At 37.2% G+C, this 22,538-nt stretch overlaps 1 protein-coding gene across 2 annotated transcripts in view; it reads left to right on the top strand.

Annotated features, from left to right (window-relative positions):
- The window catches only part of BBOF1 (basal body orientation factor 1), an 83,657-nt gene that overhangs the window by 19,250 nt on the left and 41,869 nt on the right, over window positions 1-22,538 (top strand). For both annotated transcript variants that reach the window (XM_074235738.1, XM_074235737.1), the window contains exons 3-4: window positions 3,312-3,377; window positions 6,240-6,383. In XM_074235738.1, coding sequence (XP_074091839.1) covers window positions 3,312-3,377; window positions 6,240-6,383 — 210 coding nt within the window. The remainder of the gene's footprint in view (window positions 1-3,311; window positions 3,378-6,239; window positions 6,384-22,538) is intronic.

Here is a 22,538-nt window from a genome sequence, read left to right as displayed (position 1 = left end):
TCCCTCTTTGGGTTCTGTCTCTCAAAAATGTAGTTAGAATCCTTGGTTTATAAGTTTTGCTCCAGAGCAACTAAGAGAAGGTCCTCTCCTGTTGCCATCTTGGCTCTGCCCCACCTTGAATCTTAGAATAATATATATATATATGTAGTAGTTTTGCTAGTAGTTTGAATTCGCTAAAGTATCTCTTCATAGACTATACAAACACAACTTAAATGCCATTTCTTGGATAACCTTTTACTGCTCGCCATAAGCATTTATTAGATATTTCATAATGACTAATAATGGAATTTTTTAATTTTTAATGAAATTATACCTGAGTCCATCTATATAATAGCTGTTCTCCGTTTCACTCCAGCTGGTGAAATTGATAACTCCTTTAAAATTCTTTATTTTGAAATATAAAATACACATTTGGGTTTCTATCATTTTTATTTAATATTTGCAAGGCAGTGGGGTTAAGTGGCTTGCCCAAGGTCAAACAGCTAGGTAACTATAAGTGTCTGAGGCCGGATTTGAGCTCAGGTACTCCTGACTAGGGCTGGTGTGCTACCTGGCCTCCCCAAGTTCCTATCATCTTTACTCTTTGTTTACATAATTTGTTTTATATTTATAGATTTATAATTCTATTTATGTTTTGCAAAAGTTAGAATAAGAGCTCACACAATCAAGAAGTAAGTTTCACTTCTATACTTTTGAGGGCATCTTTTGATGTTTTAGGGAAAAGGCCCCAAAATCCTAAAAAACTTTTGACATTAACCAACTCAAGATTTTTGTTGAATGTTGGGAAAGGAAGACTTTTTTTGTTTTAATGCCCAAGTACTATAATTTCCTCAGCCAATTATTATCATTGTTTAATTTATTATAAAATTATTGGTAGAGGTTAAAGAAGTTTAGGAGAATTGCAAAACTGAGATTAAATGTTGATAAATTATTTATTAGTTAGCAACTAAAGGTGCTAGTACCCATACAGGACACCTCCAAAGAACACAATATTTATACTGTTTGATTCTAAAGTGACTTTTAGATCAGCTGAATGATAATTTCTAAAATTCTTACAAATACTCTCTGCCTACAAATCTTTATTAGTATACCTTTACTAATAATAATTGGGTATTAGTATATTCCTATAAGTGCCAACTATATTCCCATATTCTTTTGTGTTTTAATAATCTTAGAAATATAAACATCTTTATCTAGTGGATGTACTGATTAAAGAGTAGAAAGACAAAGTATAGTACAGGGTTTTGCCGTCATCCATTATTAACTAACTTTTGGGGATGCCAGGTGGCGCAGTGGATAGAGAACCGGCCCTGGAGTCAGGAGTACCTGAGTTCAAATCAGGCCTCAGACACTTAATAATTACCTAGCTGTGTGGACTTGGGCAAGCCACTTAACCCCATTTGCCTTGCAAAAAAAAAATTATTAACTAACTTTTCTCTAGTCTTATTGGTGATTCTATTATATCCCAGAAAAACATCTTCTGAATAATCAGAGATGGGTGTGTAAGGGAGGAGATTCATGGAAGGGCTGTTATGGAATTAGGAGGGCAAGGTAGAAGTAAAATAGAAGAGTAAGGAATGGTTGTTGCTTTCAGAAAATGTTATAAAAATGAGAGACACATATAACAAACAAAATAAAGATCAGGGTGTAATTTATTCTGATGAAAAAAGCAGGAATAGTAATCATAATCTTTAGATATCTATGAATATACATATGCATATGTATCTGTAACTGTGTATGTATACGTGAAAATTGTGGGTATGTTTGTATATAAATGTATATGTGTCTATATATACATATATATGTACATATGTATGTATATACACACACACACACACACACTGTATATAAACATGTTTAATTATAGCCTTCATGGATTACAATGCACTGCAGAGAAGAAAAGAAAAGAAAAGAAAAGAAAAAGGAAACATTATTTTATTTTATTTTGCAAGGCAGTGGGATTAAGTGACTTGCCCAAGGTTGTGTCACAGCTAGTATCAAGTGGTTTGAAGCTGGATTTGTACTCAGGTCCTTCTGACTCCAGGGCCAGTCCTCCATGCACTGTGCCACATAGTTGCCTCTAGAATTTATTATATAAACTTTTTATATTTTGAATTCTCTCTTAAGTTTTACTGTGTACATAACAATGTTTTTTCTTTTCTTTTATATTTAAACTTTTTAAAAATTAAGGAAAATAAAGCTAAAACAAAATATAAACAAATAAATAATCCAAAGAAAATTAGATTTTTCCCCAAGAGTTAAATTCTAAGAGTTAGATATGAACTATGAGAACCAAAAAATAAGAGTAGGAAAAGCCTCCCAAAACTAAATATTTCTGTAATCCTTGAGTGTATCACTGTATTACCATGTTGTAAAATATAAAATAATGTTCTTAATGATATTTGAAATCAGAAATTTGAGAGAATTTTTTAATTTATTTTTTTGTTAGTCCTTGCAGTATTTGTTTTTTCTGGTTTTGATCATTTGATGAATGTGGGCAATCTTAGAGATAATTTAATTTGGATTTCTCTGATTATTAGTGATTTGGAGTGGTGTTTTTTTACATCTTTGTTAAATAGATATCTACTTTGAGTACTACCTTTTCTTTGTCAATTGAGAAAATGATTCTTATTTAAATTTTTTATTTCTTTTTTTTTTTTTAGTTTTTACAAGGCATTGGGGTTAAGTGACTTGCCCAAGGCCACAAAGCTAGGCAATTATTATGTGTCTGAGCCTGGATTTTAACTCAGCTTCTCCTGACTCCAGGGCAGGTTCTCTATCCACTTTACCACCTAGCTGCCCCTCTTATTTAAATTTTTTGGTTTTTTTAGGTTTTTGCAAGGCAAATGGAGTTAAGTGGCTTGCCCAAGGCCACACAGCTAGGTAATTATTCAGTGTGTGAGGCCGCCTTTGAACCCAGGTACCTGACTCCAAGGCCAGTGCTTTATCCCTTTGTCTACTACACCTAGCTGCCCCCTCTTATTTAAATTTAAATCAATGCCTTAATGTATATTGAAATGATAACTTTATCAGAAAAACTTGCTTACTAAAATGTTGATCCCTTTTCCAAATATATATATCTTTGGAAGACTGGATTTTCATCATATATTTTAGGAAAAACAGAATAATGCAGTAGATTGACTGTAGAAGCAGATATGAGTGTCCTGTTGGCCTCTTTTAAGTTAGACTATTTTTTGTTCCCCTTCCAGTGACTTAGTGGCTTTCATTGAACTTCAAAATTAGTCTACTTGGTAGTACAATATAGAGCATATTCTTCACCTTCTTAATTCTCCATTTCTATTTTAATATAGATTGATAAACTCAAACAACAGTTAGTAGAAGCAAAGGACAAATCCCAACTTGATAAGGAAGTTATGGTGAGTAATCTGTATATAAAGATACTACTTTTTTATTGGCAGTAGTTTCTTCTTTTTTTGTTTTCTGCAAGGTAATGGGGTTAAGTGATTTGCCCAGGGTCACACATCTAAGTAAGTATTAAGTGTCTGAGGTCACATTTGAATTCAGGTCCTCCTGATTCCAGGACCAGAGCTTTATTCACTGCCCTACCTTACTGCTCTCAATTGATCATGTTTTGATAGTATCTATAATCCAGAGCATAGTTGAGAACCTGAAATTATTAAAAAAAAAAAACAAACCAAAAAGGACATGGAGCAATTCAAATAGTTATTCACAAAGATTATGAATCAGATCAAAATTATATATTTTATTCATTTGGAAGGCTTCATTTAGAAGGAAAAAGTGAATGTCAGTGGAAAGAATTGGCTTTAGAGTAAAAGGTTTTCTATTAAATTCATGTTCTGCTATTTTCTATCTGTGTGTTTTTAGCAAAGTCACTTAAACTCTTGGAGGGGCCTTGTTTCCTAATCTTTAAAATGAGAACTTTGGGCTAGATGATCTCCACAATTTCTTCTTCAAATCTAGGATCCTATGATTGTCCATTGTTTCAGTAATGTCTGAGTCTTTGTGACCCATTTGGAGTTTTCTTGGCAGAGATACTGGGCTGGTTTGCCATTCATTTCCTTTTCCAATTTCTTTTACAAATGAAAAAACTGAGACCCAACGGGGTCCAAATGACTTGCCCAGAGCCACATAGCCAAGGAGTCTGAGAGACCAGTTTGAAATTCATGAAGATGCATCTTCTGATTTCAAGTTCAGTATTCTATCCACACTGCCACCTATTTGCCCTTTCTTATTCTACACAGACTCAGCTCATTTGTGAACCTGAAACAGATAAAAAGTAAAAATGTAGGAGATATGTTAAAAAAAAGATAAGAATAAACAAGAGGTAGCTAGAAGCAGAATAAAACTAAAATATAACATGAATTATGAGCAGAGAAATATACTTTCTTAAGAATAGGGAAAAAAAACTAAATATTTCTATTGCCCTTGAGTGTATCATTCTATTACTCTATAGTAAAATGTCATGGCATCACCTCCCTGATGTCATAATTTTTTTTCCGAAGGAAGGTCAAACATTATAAAATAATATGCATGATAATTAAATATATCAAGAAAGGGTTAAATTATGCATAGCATAATTGCAAATCAGAATCTACCAGTTGATCTCAAAGATAGAATTGTAAGTTGGTTGTTGGCACCATTCCAATTTTTTTTTTTACTGTCTCCTCTTCAAATGGTTTTTATTATCACTAGAATTTCTGACAATATAGAGACTACATCTAAATGTGGAGAGCTTACTGATTAGCTTGGTGATCTGAATTAACAAATTACCCTTCCCCTTGGCCTTGGTAATCTCAGAACTTTTTCACAAGATTAATGATTCTTGAGGTATATATAATAATCTAAAATATAGCTCATTTTTGAAAAATTTTCAGGGAATAGAGTTAAAATTTTTAAAACTGTTAACGTATATAGAAGTAAATTTCGTATGTCTGAAAAAAATCACTGATGTGGAAGCACAAATTTGCTTTTTTTAAAGTATATTTTTCTTAATCAAAAAGAGGCATACACATAGAATGCTAAATACATACTAATATCAGAGATTTAGTTGAAAAATTTCAAATTTGTAATGAAAAATTCCAAAGATTTCTGAGGTATATTCTTTTTTTTTTTTTCCCACAAGGCAAATGGGGTTAAGTGGCTTGCCCAAGGCCACACAGCTAGGTAATTATTAAGTGTTTGAGACCAGATTTGAGCTCAGGTACTCCTGACTCCAGGGCTGGTGATGTATCCACTCCGCCACCTAGTGGCCCCTCTGAGGTATATTCTAAGTTGAATGTCGATTCTATCCAGTCTATATTAATAACCATATGTATATAAAATGAGAATGTTATATTATCAGAATAACACCCCTATGAGATACTGATCATCAAGAAAAAATTGACTCAGCTAAATTTAATATGACATAAAAATAAATTTTCCTTTAACTTAATTAAATATTAAGTACCTACACAGCACAGAACCCTGCAAAACTCTGTGGGAGAAAAAAAATTAAATAAGACAATATATGTCACCCTCAGAGAACTTAAAATTTAGTAGAAAAGATTTTTAGCACAAAGGCTGAAACAGAGGGAGCTTTTGGTTTAGTTCTTAGTTAACTGGAAGCATATTTTCCTCCATATTGAGTTATAATCTTTTAATATTCTTATCCTGTTGGATATCCAATTTCTGTCTTTTTAGCAATCTCCAACCCTAGGTTCAGTTGTTGTTCTTCAGGTGCAAAAATTATCTCATGTACCATTTTAAAGAAGTTCTTAACTACACTTGAGTTTCAATAAAACACAATCTGTCTGTTTGATGATCAACCAAGATAGACTTAACTCTTCTCAGCAATATAGTGATCAAAGACAGTTCTAAAAAACTTGTGATGGAAAATGCCCTCCACTCCAGAGGGAACAATGGAGTCTTAATGCTGATCAGAGTATATTATTTTCACTTTTTGAAAAACTTATTTTTGTTTTTCTTTCTCATGGTTTTTCCCTTTTGTTCTGATCCTTCTTGGATTAATATGGAAATATGTTTAAAACATGTATAAACATATATCAGATTGCTTGCTGTCTTGGAGAGAGAAAGGAGGGAGAGAGAAAAATTTGGAATACAAAATTTTATAAAATGAATATTCCAAACTATCTTTTTATGTAATTGGAAAAAATGAAATACCATTAAGATAAAAAACACAATGTGTGAATTCACTGATAATTCTTTATACTAAAACACTAAGTGTTTTACACTAATTTTTTTTAATTTCTTATTTGCAGCATGAACACTACATTTTTAAAATTAATGAGTTGGAGTTGCAACATAGTCAAAAAAACAAAGAAATTGGCTTAATTCAGGTCGAACTGAAAACAATAAAACAGTTCCAAAAGAAGAAAACCCAAATAGAAAGAGAATTAGAAGAGGTAAGATATTCTTTTTAAAATCATAACCACATTTTCATCATTATTTTAGAAGTTTGATTTTATAAGGGGGTACATGACTGTTTTTATCAACATAGAGGCCCTCAAATTGAGAAAAAGAGAGAAATACTTATTTTATCATTTATCAAGTACCTACCATGTGCTGGGAACTGTGTAGGTTTTAGAGAGATAAAAATGAAAGAGTCTTTGTTTCTACATAGAGCTTATAGTTTGCACAGATGTGGATAGGCCAAATATTCTACAACAATAAAATTTGTAAAAAAAAAAAAAATTAAAGTTTGTACTTTTCCGTATATGTGTAAAGTCAGAATCATGGTTTGACCTCAGCCAGAAATTGATAGACCATTACCTTGCACAAAACTCTGGTGTTGATCAATTGTGGAGTAGAACCTGTGAGTAACCCTTACACTTCCAGGCTTGGTAAGATAGGGAGACCTGCTCTTAACTTAGAAAAGGTCACTTCTGTTAGAGACAAATAACCTGAAAAGATGCTATTAATTGGGGTGTGGGATTGGGAAATTCACAAAGGTTTCTTTGAACATCCCATCCTTATGGTGGTCATGATTATTTTATCTTCCATACTCTTAAACCAGTCCCTTTCCTAGAATATAAATGGTCATCTCTGCTACTCTTAGTTCTGCCCTATAGATCAAATCAGATAAGTTAAATCCTCTTTCATATAACCATTCTTCATAGATTTGAAGATAATTGCTTTGTCTACCTTTCTTCTCCAGGCTGAAGTCAAATGTCACTTGTTCCTTTCGTTGGTGTAATATGACATTGTTTTGAGTCCATTCACCATATTTGTTACCTTCTTTAGGCTGTGGCTTGTCAGTTTGCTTCTTAAAATGTGGCACCAAGAGATATGTAAGATCGCTAGATTTGAAGAGGATTTAGGTTTGTGCCCTTTGTCTCTTCTACTTTATCGCTTTGGGAAAACTGTACAAAATGAGAGTGTTGTTTAAGATGAGATCTGAGGTCCCTTCTGGCTCTTTTAATAGGATTATTAAATTTCATTTTAGATTTAGTCCATTGTTCTAGCTTACTAAAATTGTGACATATCCATTGTATTAGTGTTACCTCCCAGTTCCCCTTCAAATTTGGTGAGGAGATCCTATATGTATTTGTCCAAGTTATTTATAAAAATGATGACCATCATAAAGCTAAGTTAAACTCCTCAGGCTGCTTCACTATTTAGTCTAGGCTGGCATAGCTCCATTAATCAATCACTTCTCTTTGGGTCTATTCAATGAGTTCTGAATCCTTTTAACTTTGTTATTATGTAGCTCATGTCTCTTCATCTTTTTTTTAATAAAGATATGGATAAAATATAAATTGTTTTACTGAAACCCAGCTATATTTTCCTTTAATATTTCCCTGTCATATTAATTTAGTTTTTAGTACATATTACAGGAGGTAAAAGAGTTTAGATTACAACTGAGAATCAGCTACTCAGAAAAACTGAACATCCTTTTTCAGGGGAAAAGATGGACATTCAGTGAAATAGGGGACTTTTGTACTTTTCTGTTAAAATGACTAGAGCTGAACGGAAAGGTTGATCTTCAAGTATAGGACTCAGGCAAAGTATAGAGAGGGTGAATGGGAAGGGCAAATTATGAGGGATTTAATGATGTTGAACTGTGTTGTATTCCTGCATGGGAAGATGATATTGACAGCACTCATATGAACCTTCTCATTTGTTTGTTCGTTTGTTTTTTAGGTTTTTGCAAGGCAAATGGGGTTAAGTGGCTTGCCCAGGGCCACACAGCTAGGTAATTATTGTCTGAGGCTGGATTTGAACTCAGGTACTCCTGACTCCAGGGCCGGTGCTCTATCCACTGCGCCACCTAGCTTCCCCTAACCTTCTCATTTATTAGAGCAGTTAGAAGGAGCATATATAGACAAGGCATAGGAGGGAGCTGAATATGAAAGTATAATTTAAAGATGAAGTCAGTGAGCAAAAAAGGAGTGTACTTGAAGAGAGAGAAAGGAGAGGTAGAATGGGCTATTTCACAGAGTCAAGAAAAAGCTTTTGCAGTGGAGTGGAAGAGGGGAAGGTGAGGGGGAATGAGTAAGCCTTCATTCTCATAGGAAACAACACACATTAAATAGAATATAGAAATCTACCTTACCCTAGAGGAAGAAAAGAGTAAAGGGATGGAAAAAAGGGGATGGGGGGTAGGGGGGGGTGTAGGTGATAGAGGAGAGGGAAAATCATGGGAGAGGATAGATACAACACAGTTTTGAGGAGGGACAGGGTGAAAGAGAGAATAGAATAAATGGGAATGGGGAAGGGCAGCTCGGTGGTGCAGTGGATAGAGTACTGACCTTGGAATCAGGAGAACCTGAGTTCTGATTTAGCTTTAGAAATTTAATAATTACTTATCTGGGTGACCTTGGTCAAGTCACTTAACCCCAAAAATACTGAAGCAGATTCTCTTGACAGACTTATGATAAAGAATGCTATCCATCCCAGAGACAGAGCCAATGTTATTATTAGAACACAGACTGAAGTATGGTTTTTTTCTTTTTCTCTCACTTTATTTTTTGTGAGGGGAGGGAGGGGTTATGTTTACTTTTAATAATGACTATTTTAGTAATGTGTAAATAAATAAATTAAAGAAAGTGAAGGACAAAAAAAAAAATTTCAATTGTCTCTCCAAATAAAGGATTGGAAAATGTAAAAAAAAATCTGTCTTACCATAGAAGAAAGTATGATGGGAAGGGATGAGGGTAAATGGAGAAGTAATAGAAGGGAGGGAAGATTATGGGACAGGTAATCAGATGAAAAACACTTTTTGAGAAGGGACAGGGTGAAGGAAGAGAAAGAATAGAATAAATGGAGGGTGGGAAAATAGGATGGAGGGAAATACAGGTAGCAATAGTAACTGGGAACAAAATTTTTTTTTTGTTTTGAGTTTTACAATTTTTCCCCTAATCTTACTTCCCTCCCCCACCCCCCACAGAAGGCAGTTTGCCAATATTTATATTTACAATGTATACATTGTTATACATTGATCCAAATTGAATGTGATGAGAGAGAAATCATATCCTTAAGGTAGAAACATAAAGTATAAAAGATAGCAAGATCAGACAACAAGATACAGGTTTTTGTTTTTTTTTTTCTAAATTAAAGGTAATAGTCCTTAGTCTTTGTTCAAATTCCTCAGTTCTTTCTCTGGATACAGATGGTATTCTCCATTGCAGACAGCCCCAAATTGGGACAAAAATATTGAAATAAAGTTAAAGATCAGAATCAGATTTATAAAACAGAGCCTTTCCTTAGTTGATAAATGATCAAAAAACATGAGCAGTTTTCAGATGAGGTTTATCAATGCTATTTATGGCCATATTAAAAAATGTGCTAACTCACATTTGATTGGAACAATACTACTTTATACCTATTGCATTAGCTAATAGGACAGAAAGAGAAAATGACAAATACTAGAGGGAATGTAGGGAAAATGAGATGTTAATGCACTTTTGGAGGAATTGTAAATGATTCAGCAATTCTGTAGAGCAATTTAGAATGCCCAAAGGACTATAAAACCATGCTCACCTAGCAATGCCACTACCAGGTCTATATTCCAGAAGAGATGAAAAACAGGAAGGAAAAGGACCTATATGTGAAAGGATCTTTATAGCAGCTCTTTTTTGGTGGCATAGAACTGGAAATCGAAAGAATACCCATCAGTTGCAATAGGAATGGCTGAATAAATTGGTTTTTTTTTATTTTTCTTTTTTTTTTTGCAAGACAATGGGGTTAAGTGGCTTGTTCAAGGCCACACAGCTAGGTAATTATTAAGTGTCTGAGGCCAGATTTGAACTCAGGTATCTGACTCCAGGGCTGGTGCTCTATCTATTGCGCCACCTAACCACCCCTGAACAGATTGTTGCATGTGATTCTGATAGAAACAAATGATGAATAAGATGCTCTCAGTAAAACCTGGAAAGACTTACATGAGCAGATACAGTTGAAAAATGTCCTATGAACAAAATAACAGCAATAATGCAGGATAATCAGCTGCGAATGACTTCGCTTTTCTTAGCAATGCTGTGACTCAAGACTGTTTTGAAGGACATATGATAAAGAATACTATCTATCCCCAAGGACAAAGCTGATGGTGGGAAACAATCTTTACAACTAGTATTTATGACAAAGGGCTCATTTCTAAAATATACAGAGAACTGAATCAAATTTTTTAAAAAAACAAGCCATTCTCCAATTGACAAATAGTCAAAGGATATGTAAAGGCAGTTTATAGATGAAGAAATTAAAGTGATCCATAGTCGTATGAAAAATTGCTCTAAAGCATTACTTATTAGAGAAATGCAAATTAAAGCATCTCTGTGGTACCATCTCACACCTCTCAGACTGGCTAATATGACCAGAAAGGACAATGATCATTGTTGGAAGGGTTATGGGAAATCTGGGACACTATTACCCTGTTGGAGCTGTGAACTCATCCAACCTTTCTGGAGAGAAATTTGGAACTATGCCCAAAGGGCAACAAAAATGTGCATACCTTTTGATCCAACAATACCACTACTAGGGAAGTTAGTATGGAAGAAACTTAGATTAGACCAACACCTAAAACCCTTTACCAAGATAAGATCCAAATGGTTGCAGGACTTAGACATAAAAAAAAATACTATAAGCAAATTAGAAGATCAAGGACTAGTTTATGACTAAGGAAGAGTTGGAGAACATCAACAAAAACAAATTAGATGATTTTGATTACATTAAATTAAAAAGCTTTTGCACAGATAAAACCACTGTAACCAAGATCAAAAGAAATGTAGTAAATTGGGAAACAATCTTTACAACTAATGATTCTGACAAAGGACTCATTTCTAAAATATACAAAGAACTGAGTCATATCTTTAAAACAAAAAGCCATTCCCCAATTGACAAATGGTCAAAGGATATGCAAAGGCAATTTACAGATAAGGAGATCAAAGCAATCCATAGCCATATGAAAAATTGCTCTAAATCATTAATTATTAGAGAAATGTAAATTAAAGCTTCTCTGAAGTACCACCTCACACCTCTCAGATTGGCCAATATGACCAGAAAGGATAATGATCATTGTTGGAAGGGTTGTGGGAAATCTGGGACACTGTTACACTGTTGGTGGAGCTGTGAACTCATCCAACCTTTCTGGAGAGAAATTTGGAACTATGCCCAAAGGGCAACCAAAATGAGCATACCCTTTGACCCAGCAATACCACTACTGGGTCTATACCCTGAAGAGATGATGAAAAAGTGTAAAAACATCACTTGTACAAAAATATTTATAGCAGCCCTGTTTGTGGTGGCAAAGAATTGGAAATCAAGTAAAATGTCCCTCAATTGGAGAATGGCTTAGCAAACTGTGGCATATGTATGTCATGGAACACGATTGTTCTATTAGAAACCAGGAGGGACGGGATTTGCCTGAACTGATGCTGAGTGAGATGAGCAGAACCAGAAAAACACTGTACACCCTAACAGCAACATAGGAGTGTTGTTCCACCTTGAAGGACTTGCTCATTCCATCAATGCAACAATTGGGAACAATTTTGGGCTATCTGCAATGGAGAATACCATCTGTATCCAGATAAAGAGCCATGGAGTTTGAACAGAGTTCAAGGACTATTCCCTCAAATTTAGAAAAAAATAGATGTCTTATTGTCTGATCTTGTTACCTCTTAGACTTCTCTTCTTTAAGGATATGATGTCTCTCTCATCACACCCAATTTGGATCAAGGTACAACATGGAAACAAAGTAAAGACTGACAGATTGCTTTCCGTGGGGGGAGGGATGTAAGATTGGGGGGAAAATTGTAAAACTCAAATAATATCTTTAATAAAAATAAATTTAAAAAAATACCACTACTAGGTCTGTACCCTGAAGAGATGATGGAAAAGGGTAAAAAACATCACTTGTACAAAAATATTCATAGCAGCCCTGTTTGTGGCGGCAAAAAATTGCAAATTAAGTGAATGTCCTTCAATTGGGGAATGGTTTAGCAAACTGTGGTATATGTATGTCATGGAATACTATTGTTCTATTAGAAACTAGGAGGGGGGTGCAGAGTCAGGATGGCCACAAGAGTGGATCGTGTCCTAGGTGCTCTCTCATAAATCTTTGAACCTAAGGACTCTAACTAAACTTTCGAGAGACAGAACCCACAGAGGGACCCAATGAGGCAGTTTTCCTACTCAAGGTAACCTGGAAAAGAGCAGAAAGGCTCTTCTCCCCGGGTTTGGGGGGCGGCCCGCCAGAGGGGAGGCCCACCAGAGTGAAAGAACTTCAGCCTCCTGGAGGAAGCCCCAGGGTGCTGGGAGCCGCAGCTCACAGCAGCGGGGGCAGTTTCCTGACCAACGCCCCAGGGAGCACCGGGCATAAATTGGGGGAACAGCCGCGGTACTTCTACCAGAGCAAGCACATGAAGCCCAGCCCTCAAGGCACACAGCGAGCTGCTTGGACACTGCATTCCAGATCCAGGAAACAGAAGTAGGTGGAGCCGGTAAGTAGGAGACCCCAGGGCATGAGCCCATTGAACCTAGGGAAGGGAGTGAAGAGAGATTCTGCTGAGCTCTGCCCTGGAACAGGACTCTGGGGCTCTGACCACATTCAGATCCTGATTGCAGTCTAGGCCCCCCCATAGAACAGCAGGGTGCCCCCACCTTGGCCCTGTGGCAGAACGGGGTGCTTATGGTCATTCATAGACCAGAAGGGAGGACAGAGCCTCACACACTGAGACCCTTGTGGGAGTGTCCCAAAAACTCAGGAAGCACCCCCAAAACAGGCTTAGACTGCGAAAATGAGCAAGCAGAGAAACAAGAGAAATACCATTGAGAAATACATTATCTATGAACCCAAGAAGGATCAATATACTCAGTCTGACGATGAGGAAGCACAAGCTCCTGCACCTAAAGACTCCAAGAAAAATAGAAATGGGGCTCAGGCTATGACAGAGCTCAGAAAAGACTTAGAAAATCAAATGAGGCAGTTAGAAGAAAAACTGGGAAAAGAAATGAGATGCAGGAAAAACATGAAAATGAAGTCAGCAAGTCAAGGAAATCCAAAAAAATGCTGAAGAAAATAGCATGCTAAAAACCAGCTTAGGTCAAATGGATAAAACAGTTCAAAAAGTTATTGAGGAGAAGAATGCTTTAAAAAGCAAAATTGGCCAGATGGAAAAAGGGATAAGAAAACTGAGGAGAACAAATCCTTCAGACAAAGAATAGAATTCAGGGAGATTGATGAATTTACCAGAAATCAGGAATCAATACTTCAAAACCAAAAAAATGAAAAATTAGAAGAAAATGTGAAATATATTATTGAAAAAACAACTGGTATGGAAAACAGACTTAGGAAAGAATTTAAAAATTATGGAGTACCTGAAAGTCATGATCAGGAAAACAGCCTTGACATCATTTTCAAAGAATTACTACAGGAAAATTGCCCTGATATCCTAGAAGCAGAGGGCAAAATAGAAATGGAGAGAATCCACCAATCCCCCCTGAGAAAGAGATCCCAGAAAACCAACCCCTAGGAATATTATAGCCAAGTTTCAGAACTCCCAAGTCAAAGAGAAAATATTACAAGCAGCCAGAAGGACACAATTCAAATACCATGGAGCTGCAGTCAGGATCACACAGGACTTAGCAGCAGCTACATTGGAAGGTCGTAGGGCTTGGAATATAATATACCAGAAGGCAAAAGAGCTTAGAATGCAACCAAGAATCAACTACCCAGCAAGGCTGAATGTCCTCTTCCAGGGAAAAAGATAAACTTTCAATGATCCAGGGGAATTTCAAATGTTCCTGTTAGAATGGCCAGAGCTGAACAGAAGGTTTGATCTTCAGATACAGGACTCAGGTGAAGCATGGAGATTGGAGGAGAGGGGGAAAATATGAGGGACTTAATGATGATGAACTGCATGTATTCCTGCATAGAAAAATGACACTGATAATACTCATATGAACCTTCTCAGTTAATAGAGCAGGTAGAGCTTTTATAGTTGAAGCACAGGAGAAAGCTGAATTCGAAGAAAAAATATGGAGTAAAAATGGAGTCAATAGAACAAAGGGGAATGTAATGGGAGAAAGATAAAGGAGAGGGGGAGTAGGCCAAGATATGAGCTACTGCAATGATATGGAAGGGGGGAGGCAAGGGGGAATGAGGGAATCTTCGCTCTCATCAGAGGTGGCTAGGAGATGAAATAGCATATATACTCAATGGGGTATAGACATCTGGAGTAAGGAGAGAGGGGGGACGGGGAAGGGGTGGGGATGTGAATAAAGGAGGAGAGGATGTCTGCTGTGCCACTCAGGTACCCTACAGCAGAGTCAGAGTGAAAGGAGAGAGAAAATATAGTACATGATAGTGGAGAAATATGAAAGGAGGGAGTTGCGATCAGCAATGGCAATAGTGTAAAAATATGGAAGTAACTTTTGCCATGGATTTATCATAAAGAATGTGATCCACTCACGACAGAGTTGTTGGTGTTGGAACAAAGACTCAAGCACATTTTTTATTACTATTTTTTTTTCGGGGTGCAGGGCAAATGGGGCTGTGTGGCCCACCTGGGGCTGCATAGCAGGGTGATCGTTGCGTGTCTGAGGCCAGATTTGGACCTAGGCACTCCTGGCTCAAGGGCCAAGGCTCTGTCTGCCACCTAGCCACCCCTACTATTATTAGTATTTTATTTCATTTTGGGTTTTTTTTCTTTTTTTTGGTTTTTGCAGGGCAGTGGGGTTCGGATTCCAGGGCTGGTGCTCTGTCTACTGCACCACCTGGCCATACCTACAGTTATTACTATTTTTTTTTAATTTTAATTTTTTCTCTCCCCTTTATCACTCAAGTGAGTATTTTTGGGGGGGTAGGGGGTATTTTGTTTATTCTTAAGCAAGAATATTTTATTAATGTATAAAAACATTTGTACAAAAATGAGAATAAATATTAAATATTAAAAAAAATTACAAAAAGAAACCAGGATGGATGGGAATTCAGGGAAGCCTGGAAGCAATACCACTATTAGCTCTGTATCCTAAAGATATCAAAGGAAAATGGGAAGCAACCTAGATATATAAAAAAATTAATTGTAGTAGCTATTTTTATGGTGCTAAAGAAAATGGAAATTGGAAAATGGAAAATAAGAGAATGTCCTTCAATTGGGCAATGATTAAACTAGTGTAGTATATCATGGAACACTGTTGTTTTATTAGAAACCAGGAGGGATGGTAATTCAGGGAAGGCTAGAGGGATTTGTATGAACTGATGCTGAGTGAGATGAGCAGAACCAGAAAAACACTGTACAACCTAACAACATGGGAGTGATGATCAACCTTGATGGACTCACTCATTCCATCAGTGCAACAATCAGGGACAATTTTGGGCTGTCTGCAATGGAGAATACCATTTGTATCCAGAGAAAAAAACTGGAGTTTGACCAAAGATCAAGGGCTATTACCTTTGATTTAGGGGGAAAAAAACCTTATCTTTATTGTCTGATCTTGCTGTCTCTTATACTTTATGTTTCTTCCTTAAGGATATGATTTCTCTCATAACATTCAATTTAGATCAATGTACAACATGGAAACAATGTAAAGACTGGCAGATTCCCTTCTGAGGGAGGTGGGGGGAGGGAAGTAAGATTAGGGGAAAAAATGTAAAGTTCAAAATAAATGTTTTTGTTTTTTTTAGGTTTTTGCAAGGCAAATGGGGTTAAGTGACTTGTCCAAGGTCACACAGCTAGGTTGTTATTAAGTGTTTGAGACTGGTTTTGAACCCAGGTACTCCTGACTCCAGGGCTGGTGCTTTATCCACAACAGCACCTAGCCGCCCCTAAAATAAAATCTTTAAAAAGCAAAAGAGTGCTAGATCTCTCTGTGTTAGATTCTTTCTTCCAAGTATTTCTTCATGCCCCCCCCCTTACCACTGGCCTTTCTTCATTTTCCTAGGATTTTGTGTTGGCGGAGGGCTCTCAGGTTTGCTTTTGGAAATCCTAGAGGCTTTGTTCACTTGGTTTAGTAATTCCAAGTGGCCGGCTAGTAGGAGGTGCTGTTTGCTTTTTCTGGAGTGTTTGAAGCCCTCTCCCTAATCCTGGAAGGAGTGAGGAGGGGCAGCAGGGTCTGAATTGACCTTGAACAATGGGCTGGGCCCTGGGGATGAAGTTAATTTCCCTTTCAGCTAAGTAAACTCTGTTGCCCACACCTGAGCCTGAAGGGGTGGGGATTGGGGGGCATTTACCATTCATTCTGGGAAGAATGTTCAGCAAAAAATAAGGAACTCAGGTCCCATGCCCAGCTGGCCATTTTCCAGGTGTATTCTGCAACTCTCTGTGCTGGAACTCACCCTCCAGTCGACTGGGACTCAGCATAGCTCCCCCAGCCAAAGATTCCACTGCTAAAGTTGGTCCTGGGACGGCTACTCACCAAAGTCTCTGCCTCTAAGGCCAGTTCTCTGGTTTTGTCCCACTGCTATTCCTGTGCTCACCCTCAGCTCTCTGTTCCTGGTTCACCCACTGTCCCCTGAGACAGATCATACTGTAGGTGTTCTCCTAGCTTCTTTTTCTGGGTTTTGTCAAATTTCTATTGAGAAGTTTCTTTCATTTTATTTTTGAGGGGAATCAGGAACACTTAGCACAGTGCCTGTCTTTTCTCTACCATCTTGGCTGGAAGTCCTTGGTCTTTGTTAATAGATATACAATAATTATTTTTCTCATTTTATCTTATTTCCAAACTAATTTATTGGCTCTCATTTAGAGGTTGGGAACAGGATGACCAATTTTTTTTAAGTAAACATTTTTAAGTAAACAATCAAGACCTCTCCAGACAATATTTTGACTTCTTGATTTGTTAGGGAATAGGAACTGGAATTGGAACTGGAATTTCACTGCTATAGGGAACTGCCTAGTGAGGAAACTTCCACTAATGTATTTCAGCAGTTCTACAACTTAGTCTTAGAAAGTTGCCTTGCCCAAGAATATGTCAGAGATGGGACTTGAAGCCACTTGACTCTTATTTAGCTTTGTATCACTGCATCAAGTTGCTTCTAATTAATTTTTCTTGTCAAACTTAATAACTAGCATTTCTAATACTGTAACTTTAAAAAGTTTCTACCTATACTCAGCAAATTCCTATAAACTAATAAAGCCTTTAGTTTTATGACTGCTACATTGTGTGAATGAATGTACATACTTGTTTATTTCTAACTTCTCAGCTTTCCTCTGGGTGAAAAACCTTTGTTTTAAATGCATAATGAAGGTTTTTTAAAATTTATGATAAAAATATTGCCTAATATGAATCTTAGTTATTTGCCATGATTTACTTATAGCTCAAATTAAAAAATCAATTTTTGAGAATGAAAGATTTTCTTGCTTTTTTGGAGACAAATAATTGATCCAGAAGTACTAGAAAGTTGTATAGGTCTTACACTAACTTAGCAAAAAAGAATTCCAGAACCCAGATACTTCTAGAAAAAATAAAGTAAATCATTTAATTAACCCCATCCATGTCAGTTTAGAGAGGATAGTAAGGGAAGGAAATTACTTTCTCCTGTTTTTTTTTTTTTTTTTGGAAAGTAGAATAAACTGGATTTGTTAAAATAAAGCCTTGTCTTTTTCCAAGGAGTAGGAATGAGTTGCTCAGGGAATTCCAGTCTGTACCAAGGAAGTGTAAAGTAAGTTCCATGGGAATGCTCAGAGATAGTCTCTGCCTCAGTATGGTTGAGAGCAAATGGTGAGTAATTATAATTTTTCATTATCATGATTAGTATCCTTTATTACATTGGTGGTAGCTTTTCTAGCTTCTTTTGAGATTGGAAGACAAGGGTTTCTCATGTTTTTCTTTGGAAACTCAAGTAAGAGTTAATGAATTGGGGCAGCTAGGTGGTGCAGTGGATAGAGCACCGGCCCTGGAATCAGGAGTACCTGGGTTCAAATCCGGCCTCAGACACTTAATAATTACCTAGCTGTGTGGCCTTGGGCAAGCTACTTAACCCCATTGCCTTGCAAAAACTAAAAAAAAAAGTTAATGAATTGAGATAGTATGTAAAAATGTAAATTTATTTTCTATGTAGTTTCAAGTTAATTTTCTGTTATGTAGAGATGTCTTTGCAAGTCAAAAGGAATCAGTTGTTTATATCCTAGAAGACTCTTTCCCCCACTTTCACTTTATTTTTTCAAAAAATTTTTTCTAATTACATGTAAAGATAGTTTTCAACATTCATTTTTGTAAAATTTTCTCCTTCCCTTCTCATTTCCCTTCCTAAGACAGTTAGCAATGTAATGTGGGTTATACATGCACAATCATAACATTTCCATATTAATCATGCTGTGAAAGAAGAATCGGCACCAAAAGGAAAACCACAAGAAAGAAAAAAACAAAGTGAAAATAGTATGCTTTGGTCTAGTTCCTTGGATGTGGATGGCAGGTCTTTTGGAATTGTCTTGGATCATTAAATTGCTGAAGAGCTAAGTCTATCATAGTTCATCATCACACAATGTTGATTTTACAATGCTCTCTTGGGTCTGCTCATTTCACTCAGTATGCAGGTTTTTTCTGGTCTGCCTGTTCATCATTTCTTATACAAAAAAATAATATTCCATTACATTGATATACCATAGCTTATTCAGCCATTCCCAATTGATGGGCATCTCCTCAATTTCCAGTTCTTTGCCACTATAAAAATAGCTGCTATATTTTCATGCATGTGGGTCTTTCCCCCCTTTTTCATGATCTCTTTGGGATGCAGATATAGTAATAGTATTGCTGTATTAAAGAGTATAGTTTTTTTTATTCTTTTTTCAAGGCAGTGGGGTTAAGTGGCTTGCCCAAGGCCACACAGCTAGGTAATTATTAGTAATTATTAAGTGTCTGAGGCCAGATTTGAACTTAGGCTGGTGCTCTATCCACTGTGCTGCATAGCTGCCCCGGTACACAGTTTTATGGCCCTTTGGTCACAGTTCCAAATTGCTCTCCAGGTCTAGAGTCAATAGAGAGCCAATATTGAATAGGAGATCATTCCTATGCTTTAGGAAAATCACTTTGTTTATACATGAATTGGATTTTTAAGTGAAGCAAAATTGCACAAAATCTTTAATCTCTTCCAAGGTTGTTGATGTTCAGTAGCAAGAAAAAAGACATCTAGCAATGACCCAGGATACGGTGGATGGCTTTGGTGTCTTTTGATATCTTTGGTGGGGCAGTGGTTAGAGCATAGGTCCTACAATCAGGAGGGCCTGAGTTCAAATGTGACCTCAAGTACTTGACACTTATTAGCTGTGTGACCCTGGACAAGACACTAAACCCCAATAAGCTTTCATCTAGGGCCAGCTCCAGTTGTCATGATCTGTATCTGGTTCTGGAGGAGAATGTGAGACTTGTGACTTAGCACAGCATCCCCTCGCTCAAATCCAGTGCATGGTACATAACATAGCATCACTTCCCTGATGTCATGGTCTTTTTTGAGAACAAAGATCCAAGTGTTCCATAATGCCTTCAAGCCATGGCTGTTGGAACAAATTGTTCTTATCCGGGTGGCTAGGTGGCGCAGTGGATAGAGCACTGGCCTTGGAGTCAGGAGTACCTGAGTTCAAATCCGGCCTCAGACACTTAATTACCTAGTTGTGTGGCCTTGGGCAAGTCACTTAACCCCATTGCCTTGAAAAATCAAAAAAAATTGTTCTTATCCATTCATTCCACTGGGAAAAATTTTATCTTGCTTGGGATGGTTATTCCCATAATTCAACAGATTTGAAACCTATTGGTTATAGTTAACCTGGCTCAGACTGTCTCCTTAAAGAGTTTAGAGGTGAGGCCACAGCTAAGAGTTGAGTACCAGTAGACACCCAAAGTGAGTGAGCCTCAGCAAGCCCTCACACCAGAGGTGCTGGTCCTCCTTGCATACTCCATGTTCCCCATATGAATGATGCATACTTTATAAATGAAAGACAGTTACATCCAAAAGACTGAACTGTGAAGGAAGTCAGGAGGTAGAAGGGAGGTGGGAGAGCATTCCAAGAAAGCAGGTGTCCAGTGAATTACAGACTATATAGAAAAGATATGGAAGAAGGTATTAAGAGCTTCTGATAACAAACTCTGATACCTGGAAGTAACAGAACCTCTAGACTCCACAGGTGAAATAGTCTGATGTGGATTTTAAGACGATCGCTCTGGTGACTAAATGAAAGATGGTCAGGAGTGGGAAGAGACTTGACACAGGTCAAGTCTCTAGAAGGTAATAGCAGTAGTCCAGGCAGTGGGTGGTGGGGGTAGTTCAGAGTTAAATATTGGTCAGGCTATAGATGCTTTTTGAAGAACAAATAATAACAAATCTATGTAAACATACTATCATATAACTCCTGTTATAAATGGCTTGTGAATACTTAGTCCAGAGTGATTAAAATGGGTTTTTATTAAGACATCTTAATAAATGGCACATCTCTCTCAAGAGGAGAAATCCGGAACTGCTTGATGTTATATGCACTTCCATGGCAGTCTTTGGCTGGGGTCACAAATCCAACTGATAGATTCATCCCCATGCATTTTCCCTGCTCTACTCATTATACTAATGAGCAAGAACAGCTACCTCCTTGAGCATGCACAGAGGAGAAGGATGTAGACCCTAGGTTGTTAACTCAGAACTAGGTGGGGCAGACCTGGCCTAATCTCAGGTTTTGATCAGATTGAGGCTAAATCTTTTGTCTTAACCCACATACCTGCCCACAGGCTACAATACAGGCAGACCTCGGTCTTTGTAATATAAACTAATGTTCCTCACAATTCCCTGATTTTTTTTTTTAAATAAGAATTTGGGTTCCACACCTTATTAGTGACTTCTTTCTTAATGCAGAATTCTTTTTATTGACATGACTACAGACTTTTTTTATCACCATCTCATTTCCTTGTTATCAGGTACATGGATCCATCCTATCTTCCAGATTGTGAGGAAGCATATGCCAACTTTCTGAGGTCCTTACTTCTTTTACTACTTGCCTATTGTCATCTACTTTTAGGCAGAAACTTGATGGATTCAGTTTACCACAAACTCCTCCTTCTTTAACTAACAGATAATCTAATGCCAGACTCTCTTGTTTTCATGGCTTAGTCAGCCAGCAAGTCCAGGGTTTAGAATCTAATCTACTCAGGATATAAATTGGGATTCCATAGCCCCAACTTCCATCCTGTGCCAGGTAATAGGCCCATAAGTCTAGATAACAACTCCCTGACCAACCCTTGGCAGATGGGTATATGCAATGGTAATCACAATTTTCTTTACCATAATGCATCCTGACAAGGGATCCAGGTATCATTACATCTCACATGAATCTTAGTTCATCTATCTCTGTAAATTGTACAGCTCAGAATATAAGTACCCTGCTTCTAGACATAAGTCTACAGCCATTTGCTACTCCCCTAGAAAATACCCTATCCACACTGGTGTAGACAATAGTCACCCTGAACTGATTTGGTCGTATGTCACTGGTGTTTCTCTCTTCTGGACCAGAATTCTGTGCCACAGTGCACCTCTGATAGGAACTGCAAATCTAGGCCATTCTCAGGGGGTCTGTTCTCAAACTGCTGTGGACCAGCAAGTCCAACAGTTAGCCACACCAAAAGACTGGGCATTGACTTCTGTCAGCTACATTCTTCTCTCACTATTACTAATACCCGGTTCTCTAAATCAGAGACAGGACTCTCCCTAGATAGGATATACAGACTCATATAGGATATAATCATTCCACCCAGTAATCTTGATCTCCTTTTCTCTCAATGGAGAACGTCTTCACCCTGCCTTTCCTCCTCCTTTCCATAAATGGGGGGGGGGGAAGTAGAGGTGTCACACTTTAAGAATCAAGGGAAAATTACAGGTAGCAAAAGGGACAGGATCCCCTGGCTATACATGTTTACATAGGTGAGAGATGGTGGAGATGAACTGGTCCAGTGTCTCTCCTCTCTTCGACCCTGGTGACATCCGATGTCCTTCTGAAGTATCTTCTGAATCTGTTCCAAAAAGTCCTCTGCAGCTCAGGTGACTTGTTGAGACCTTCAGTTCTGGTTAAAAAAATTGCTTAACATTTCCCTTAGACCAAAACACATGTTTTCATCACAATACAATAAGATTCTGGAGCTTTTTACAA

Source organism: Macrotis lagotis, chromosome 4 (genome assembly GCF_037893015.1).
Source record: "Macrotis lagotis isolate mMagLag1 chromosome 4, bilby.v1.9.chrom.fasta, whole genome shotgun sequence".
NCBI classification, from domain to species: domain Eukaryota; kingdom Metazoa; phylum Chordata; class Mammalia; order Peramelemorphia; family Peramelidae; genus Macrotis; species Macrotis lagotis.
Note: the sequence above shows the minus strand (reverse complement) of the source record. Positions and strands in the feature narration are given on the sequence as shown.